General features: G+C 43.1%; 1 protein-coding gene across 1 annotated transcript in view; it reads right to left on the bottom strand.

Annotated features, from left to right (window-relative positions):
• The window catches only part of FBN1 (fibrillin 1), a 255,338-nt gene that overhangs the window by 49,391 nt on the left and 197,617 nt on the right, over positions 1-8,330 (bottom strand). Inside the window, exons 45-47 of the mRNA XM_007455563.1 lie at positions 7,351-7,476; positions 4,363-4,485; positions 547-672 (exon numbers count right to left, since the gene is read on the bottom strand). Of these exons, the coding sequence (XP_007455625.1) occupies positions 547-672; positions 4,363-4,485; positions 7,351-7,476 (375 nt within the window). The remainder of the gene's footprint in view (positions 1-546; positions 673-4,362; positions 4,486-7,350; positions 7,477-8,330) is intronic.

Genomic DNA, 8,330 nt, shown 5'->3' with positions numbered 1-8,330 from the left:
AAAGAGAGAAATTGACTGATGACACATTTGAAGTTTATTCTAAATCAACATTCTGATTCAGTACTAAGACCAAGGAAGAGATTTAAAATCTTGAGCTCTTTTCCCCTAGGAAAATGATCTGTAAATTTGTCTTTAAGGATCTGATACAAACTACAGACAGGTCTCAAAAAATGCTCATACTCAAACAATCAAAAGCTGCACCCTTTCCAATAAGGCAAACTCACACAAATATTATAAAAGAATAATAGGCTTTTAACATTAATAAATAGTAATTTTTTGTCTTCATATCTTTCTCAATTTATCTCTTAGTCAAAAGTTTTTCTGAACTGACAGCCAAATGATTATCAAGAAAGAGGTTTATGATGTTCAGATTACTAAAGATTAAATACCAAAGGATATTAATGCTACACATGTGCTTCTGTTTTTATTTTATAAATAACAAAACAACTACCGAAAGGTTTAGGGTTAACTTTAAATATACTCAGATACAAATGAATTTTTTCAATGGGTTATTAAGAAGAAATGAAATGATAGTCACATACTCACCCAAACACATGGTTTGATCAGCGTTTGTTTTAAAACCAGTGTGGCAAAGACAATAAAAGCTTCCAACTGTGTCAATACACTGTCCGTGGCTGCATATATTGGGGATTTCTTGACATTCATTGCGATCTGTAGATAAAAATTAAGTGAAAACTTAGAAGACAAAATCAAATCAAATAACTTACTTCTAGGTATTGCTCTCAGGATTAATCCTAGCTCTAAACTAAGCCAGTAAAACAGATGCTGACATATTTATTTTTGACTCAAAATTGGTTAAAACTTACTCTGATTTACTGGGCACATTCAGACCATATTAACAATACACAAGCAATGAAAAACAGGGGCGGTATCCAAAAAAATCTTCTAAAAGAAGAGAAAACTTAGAATGGGGAAGAAAAATCCAGACTGGTAGATAATCCATTTGATTATCTGCCTAAGCAGTATCCTAGACTGTGTAACTGATTGAAGTATTTTGTCTAGTCAAGATTTGGTGCCTCAAATCATGGAAGCTTCATGGCTTCCTCTAGAAATTTAAATCAAACAAGTCCCATTGCTAAGATAGGTTTTCATGATGGACAGCCTGCATCGTCCCTTGTTCCACTTACACATCATTATTCTGTCTCACTCCTATAACCTTTTGTTCCATCTGAACCAAGTCTTCCTGTCTACACATGGCTCCTTTCAGCACTTGACAATCCTAATGATGTTTCTTTCTTTCTTATCCATATTCTTTCAAGAGGAAGCCCTCTCATCTTGCTTCTGCCAGTCTTTAGGCTTTAAATTATATTTGTCATCAAGTGATGCTCTCCTGAAATCTGATTATCTGAGGGGCCAGATTTGTTGCAGGAATCCACAGATGACATAATTACATGCCTACTTATGTCTCTAATTTTCTAAAGCTCTCAAGATTCTACGTTTAGGGAAAATGTAACTCAAAAGGCACTGCGTTATCCTGATTTTCCTATTGTCACAAAAGAAAGCAAATAGCAGAATGCCCCCTTGGGTGTAGATGTTGTAGAGCACCGCAGCACCCTGCCCTCAGCTGAATAATCCAAGCTTGCTGTTTGCCCGCCCTATCTACTGAGAAGACAGCAACTGGGAACAGGCACTTTTTGCTGCACAGGGCAGCTGTGCCCACGCCAGGAGAGAGTATATTCCCTCCATTTCACGTGCTCAGGCTGCCATTTTTAGAACTACTTTTCCAATACGCAGAACATTTAGAGTTGATGAATCACCATATCCTTTAAAAGTCTCAGGTGCGGTTGAGTCTATCATAAAGAGGGGAAATTGGGATAGAGTAGCTTAGGAGCTATGGCTAGCCCATGCAGAAATGCTAGTGGACAAATTATGATTGTTCCCATCAGAGAAAACGGATTTAAAATGAGCAAGCTTCTCCCTGAGATAGGCAGAGGAAATTGATTTCCATTGCCAAGCTCTGTGGAGGGAGCTGATTTTGAGGAGGGTTGGCCCAAACCTTGGGTAACCTCTGGTAATATGGATCTGGGAGAATGCAAGGACCAGGTCTGTCTTATCTCTGGGACCCACAGAAAATGGAGAGCATTAAGAATCTTATTAGAAAGGGATCCTCAGTTAGGAATTTTCTTTCCTACATTGCCTATTTCATGATGATTTTTAAAAAATGAGACATGGATTACTTTGCAGTTCTACTGGTGAAACAGAAAGTTACAATTCTAGAGAACTTAATTGTGAAGTTCACTTTGTATTGAGACCAGAAAACTAGGTTTCTACAAGCACCAAGATTTAAACTCCGAGAAGGTGCTGCCTGAGGTTGAGATAGGAGATTTAAACAGGGTACTGGGGGAAAACACCCACACAGTCAGCAGAAAGAGAGGAGACCATGAGGAAATGGCTGGGAAGAATATGTCTTTAGCTGGGCAACCCACTTCAGAAGGGGGCTGCACTTGCTCTAATGCCACAGCTCCTCAGGTGAGACCAGCATCCTCAGCTTCGATGCCTAACTGTTCTCTAAAAATCTCTCAGCAACAGTGCAGGTATTATGGCCAGCTGTTGAAATGATGTACTTATGGATTCAAATAAAAATCTTATTATGATAAGGAAAGTTTAGTTCTTTTCATCTTAAACACAGGAAGACAGGAGTATTTTACAATATGTCTGAAAAATGCCATGTATAGGACAGTATTTAAAGACATTTTAAAAGTAAGATGTAAGTGAAGACATTTCCAGAGTGAAGTCTTCAGCCCTAGAGGCTGAATAGCTGCAAAACTCAAATTCAAGTACATTCCCTTTCTTGTGAGGATTTCGATGAATGAGGGAAATGAAGATTTGGCTACAGACAACACTCCTTCACAGTACTTATCGCTGGTTAACGCCGGATGAGCTTTATTTATGTTAATATTCTACAAGAAAACATGACAGGGCTTAAGCCCCAGCAGGCCCTGGTTGGACGTCTTATCTTGATGTATAAAATAGTTCTTCCCTCATCTTGCCTGAGCATGATAATGGTGTGAAATGACATGTTCTATATTATCAGCAATTCCTTATTTTGATTGGAATTATTTCACGCAGTTTCAATTAAATATAAATTACAAGCAAAATGCAGGGAAGTGGTATGAATGCCAAGTTTCATGAGAGCATTGTGACTCATATCAGAGACGTCCTCACTTTTCCTGTCCTGTTTTGTTTTTTTTCAGTACGTGGATAACAACTGCTCTGCTGACAAAATGCTAAATACTTGCACATGTTCCTTTAAACCCCCAAAAAACAAGTCTTGATTCTCAAAATGAGTTTTTGTTCTGGTATTACACCCTCTTCCCACCAAAGTCTCACAAAACAATGCAAAATACCCTACGGAAAGCAGTGCACTTCCCACCACTTAATCACTGGTGGGCAAGGAAATCCAAGGAAAATCTGACCACGTTCCTTGGTGTTGTTTCATTCACAAATGCATAAAATATCCAGGAAATTCCTTGTGAAGTGAGGCAGAAGCAAAATAACACATTCTTCCTGACCTCCTTGCTAAATATACAGTGATTTATAATTACTAAAAAACTCAGATGAAAATCATTCTGAGGTATTACTTTCCTTCTGGGCTGAAACACCAGTGTTTTTATTTTGATACCACTGGCTACAAGATACCATCAGACACCTAATAATTTTGCCATCAATTTAAGTTGGTAACACGCTCATCCTTCTTATTTCTACCACATCCCTGACAAACGGGAACAACAAAAAAATTTAACCTCTAGCGGATAGTTTCTCATTTTACTGTAGGTGACATAGCAAATAAAAGGCTTTCAACGTTTGCTGCCCTCAGCTGTGTAAGCTGTTTGGGAGAAAAAGTGATACTGTTGGTTCTTTTTCCTTGGTTTGTGCAGTTTAATCTGGCCCAGCTCAGGAGAGCTTTGCCATCTAGACTTGGGGTATGTGGCCAGAATGGTGACAACCTCACCCACTCCAGGGGGATTATGTGAAAGGACAAAAAAGTATTTGGTCCTGAATACCAGTTAGGGAGTGAGAGAGAGAGAGAGAGAGAGAGAGAGAGAGAGAGGGAGAGAGAGAGTGTGTGTGTGTGTGTGTGTGCGTGTGTGTGTGCGCGCATTTGTGGGAGTGGGTGTTTGCAGCAGGGCAGCAGAGAGGCAAATTTGGAAACGTCACACCTCCAAAGGGAGAAAAAAGCTAAGTGTGAAGACATTTCAACAGATTTCCCTTTTCCCAGTTTAGTTACTACAACTCAGAAGTCATGTATTCTTCAACCTAACCATCTCAAAGAAATCCAGGTATCTGCAGCTGAATGGGGCTGGCCCGTCGGGCGGGCGCTGGGCGGTGGGGACTACTTGCCATTGCACTGCCCTGTGGAGGTGAAGCGGTAGCCGGGCTTGCAGTCGCAGCGGTAGCTGCCCGCAGTGTTGATGCACTCCGCGTTGCGCTGGCACACCGGGCCGTTCTGACACTCGTCGATATCTACAAGCAGGAGAGAACTGAATTACAGGGAGGGCGGAATCTGGTGTCAAGTTGATGAAGCCTCTCACACAACATGGATTTATATTTTCTTGTTTTGATCGGTTCTACTGAACAAACCACGGAAGATGGAAATTTTGTTTTCTAATTTTTCTGTTTTACAAATATTTTTCAGAAATGCAAATACATGATTTATCACCACATACGGGTTCTAACGCTGCTAATGTCTAGAAAAAGTTGTGAAAACTCAGCTTCAAGGGCCAGGACTTGATACGGGTATAGACCAATATCCTAGGAAATCTTGTATTTGCTCAAAGCCTGGGGGTTTTAGGATTCAGTTGGGTTGCTTTTGTCTGGAAGGTTGTGAGCTCTGCAGAGCACAGCATCTCAAACCTGGATGCGCATATGAATCACTTAGGAGTTTTTTGAAAGGCACATCTGATTCAGCATGTCTGGGGAGAGGCTTGAGATTCTGTGCTTCCGTTAAGCTCCCAAGTGATGCTGGTACTCCTGGTCTACAGACAGTGCTTTGAACTGCAGAGCTGCACAGGCTCTTGCTTAAATTTCTGCCACATGGCAGTCAAATCAAGGAGACTTAACATGAGAGACTGCACATAAAACCACTGAAAATAACCAAACGCTCACTATCAAAGGAAAGAATAAAATGGATATTGTGTGCTCCAGGGCTTTGACTATGCTCAGGGAGTTGTTTGTCTATCTTTTAAAAAATTTAACAGCTACCTAATACAGTTCAAATTCATGGCATTGCAAAAGTTACTGCACAGTCCAGGCTATAGCGTGGGGCAAAATACATATTCCCTTCTCCTGCTCTTATGAAACATTCTAATTCAGTCTAAATCCAGTAAAGGGAATAGCCTGTAACACAGGTGGGAGTCAGCTCAGCACCAGTACCGGGGTTTCATGCAGAAGTCGGCTCAGCCAAAGAAGTTCCCACAAGGGGGCGGCAAATACATCAACCAAGGCCTCCTAGGTGTGTGCTTTTGTGGTGGGAAAACCTCAGGACTATGGGCAGTCAGTGGGAGTTTCCGTCTAATACGGGGTGTGCTTCTCTGTACAACAGATACAGAAGCAGAATATGCCTACCTTGGGTTGCAGTGGACCCAGGACCCAGCATCACCTCACCACCAGGCCTGCCCTGCTCTTAATTAAGGGTGTACAGAAACACAGAGGGTACCTTGTGTAGTTGGAGAAGCCAGTCGGTGTCACAGACAAGCATTTCTGTAATGCATCAGATGCCTAACATCTGATTATATACATACTTGGGGAGGGCAGACGCATGGATGCGCCCTAAATCACTTCTGGAATCCATTCCAATTTCAGTCTGGCTGAGGCATGTACTAAATCAACCTTCCTTTTCTGATTGTGCGAGCTATGAGTGTGCTGGGAAGCACCGGACCCTGGATTAAACATTCACCCTGAAGATGGATATCCTACGAAACGGAAACCAAAAGTTGGAGTGCTTTGTAATCTCCATATCCACTGAATGCTACCCTGACAGCAAAGTGCCTTATACTGGTGCAGCTGCAGGTTTTCAGTCTCATGTGTGTAGCAAGGTCTAGGTTGACGTGGTGGACCTGGGTGGCCTTACCTCTGGTTTCTGGCCAACGGCTGCTGCTTCAGCAGACATAAGTGCCAAAGAGGCACCTGGGTCAAGTAACCAGCTCTGAATGGAAGAGAAGGGGAGATGCCACAGAAGGTGGCAGACATCCTGAGGCACGTACGACAGGTGGAAGACGGTGGCTATGAGCAGGCAGCCACCTCTCGCACTATAAGGTCACCTGCTGTGGGCTTTCTTCTCCATTCCCACATCATGCCTCCTCCCCACACCTGACCCTTGATGACCTGAAGCCCAGGGCCCGAACCAAAGCCCGAAATGACTATCTCCTTAGGAAGGCTAGGAATGGCTGTCACCCTTTTCCCACTCCCCCGCAGAGCAGGCAGAGGAAGGGATGTGGGCCAACTTGGCCACAGGAACAGAAAGCCTGGTGAGGAGAATTTAACAAGCATGTGCTTGGGGCTGTAACTTGACTCATGATCTATAAGTTGTCCCCAGTTTAGGAGAAAAAGATTTTTTAATATTAAAAATTTGACCTATGTGCTCTAATACATGCTCTAACATGAACAAAAACTCTGCTAGAGACTCTAAGTTTAAGTATTAAATAGAAAATTATTCTAGCTGTCCTAGGGCCCATGGTATATTTAATAACCAGTAACATCCCTTTTACTAAAATGTAAAAGAACACTATCTTCCCCAGATGTCGGAAAAATATGAAGTGCGGTAAGGAATGCGCAGAATCACAGCACAAACACATGGCAAGCGGAGGTAATTTGAAAATGAAAAAAGTACCATTTGCACTCATGCCAACATTCTTCATATAAAATCGAATTTGCTGTTCTTGCCATTTGGGATTCTCTCATGCATTTGAAATATTTGCATTAACCTTGTTTTCACTTGGGAGGAGCAAAGGCTCCGTTTGGAAGAGAACACTGATTTTGAGGTTCAGCTCAAGACGACTGCCCACCACTCACGCTCACTTTCAAGCAATGTGAAACAATAGCCATCTATTGGACACACCCTGGATCTCAGGCTTTTCCGTATCAGCTGGGAAATCTAATACATTGTGTGTGGGGGGAGAGGGCTGGGGAATGGACATCCTGCTTTTCCCGCTGCGTGTTAGGGAATTTTTACATGAAATGTCTGTTGATCCACATGTTACCCTTCAGTACTGCTAGAGTTAGATGGATTTCTGAAATTCCAATGTTGTGAAATTGGCCACATGTGTGTGTGGGTGTGTAGCTCATCGGTTGGCTCATTTCTGGATGTGACATAGCGACAGCCTCTCTTACCTTCACAAACCAACAACTTGTCATTATAGAAGAAGCCCACTGGACATTCACATCGGAAGCTGCCAACCATGTTGATACACACGCCATTTTCACAGACCCCTGGGATCTCCCGACATTCATCGATATCTAGAAACAGAGCAGGTACATGTGAGTGACGGAACGGCACATGGTCCCTCTGCAGGGTAAACTGGAATGGAGAGTCAGCTGCTTCTAATTCATTCTATGTAAGGACTAAAGCCAAAGAAGAGAAAGTGCGTGTGTGTGTGTGTGTGTATGTGCTTGCGTGTGTGCGTGTGTGCTGGGGTGGCGATGGAAGCGGGGATGTCAGTGAAGAGCAAACTGAGATAACTAGACTGCTTGTCAGACGCTCATGTGTCTATCTGACTGACTATCTGTTTGTCTGGTTTTGTTTTATAACAACGGCTTTGTCCAGGTAGGAGCCATCTTTGTACCCACCGGGCCCTGTGCACCAGATGAGCAGAATAAAAGTGACTGCCAAGAGAAAGTGGTCTCTCTACCCCAAGTGTGTGGTGGTGTTCGTCTAGAATGTGAAAGGAGAGCTGGTGAGGAACAGAGGAAGGGCCCATGGTCACGGCCAGCTCTGATCTTCCAAATTCCACTTCAACACCCCCTTTCTCCTGCACATGGCTTTCGAATGGAGGTAAGTCAGGTCTGGGGATGTAAGCTGGGCCTGAGCTGACCACTGAGAGAGAGCAAGCACCAAGGAAGGACTGTCACAGTAGACTGTGGCTTCCCAAGCCCAGGCGCCGGGGCTGGCTGCTACGCTACGGTGTCACCAGCCCCTGGTACACTGTCTGACAAATGTTAAGTGCCAATTAAAATGTATTCAAGTCAGAACCAGTACCTGGAAGTGGGGTTGGTGAGCATTAAAACAGGACCAAAGTAGGAGTGAGAGCAGAAGCAGGACCCAGGCGGCTAAAGCAGGCTGGCCAGCTGGTGAGGGAGTCATGTGGGCGAGT

Source organism: Lipotes vexillifer, unplaced genomic scaffold (assembly GCF_000442215.2).
Source record: "Lipotes vexillifer unplaced genomic scaffold, Lipotes_vexillifer_v1.1 scaffold24, whole genome shotgun sequence".
In the NCBI taxonomy this organism is placed as follows: domain Eukaryota; kingdom Metazoa; phylum Chordata; class Mammalia; order Artiodactyla; family Lipotidae; genus Lipotes; species Lipotes vexillifer.
Note: the sequence above shows the minus strand (reverse complement) of the source record. Positions and strands in the feature narration are given on the sequence as shown.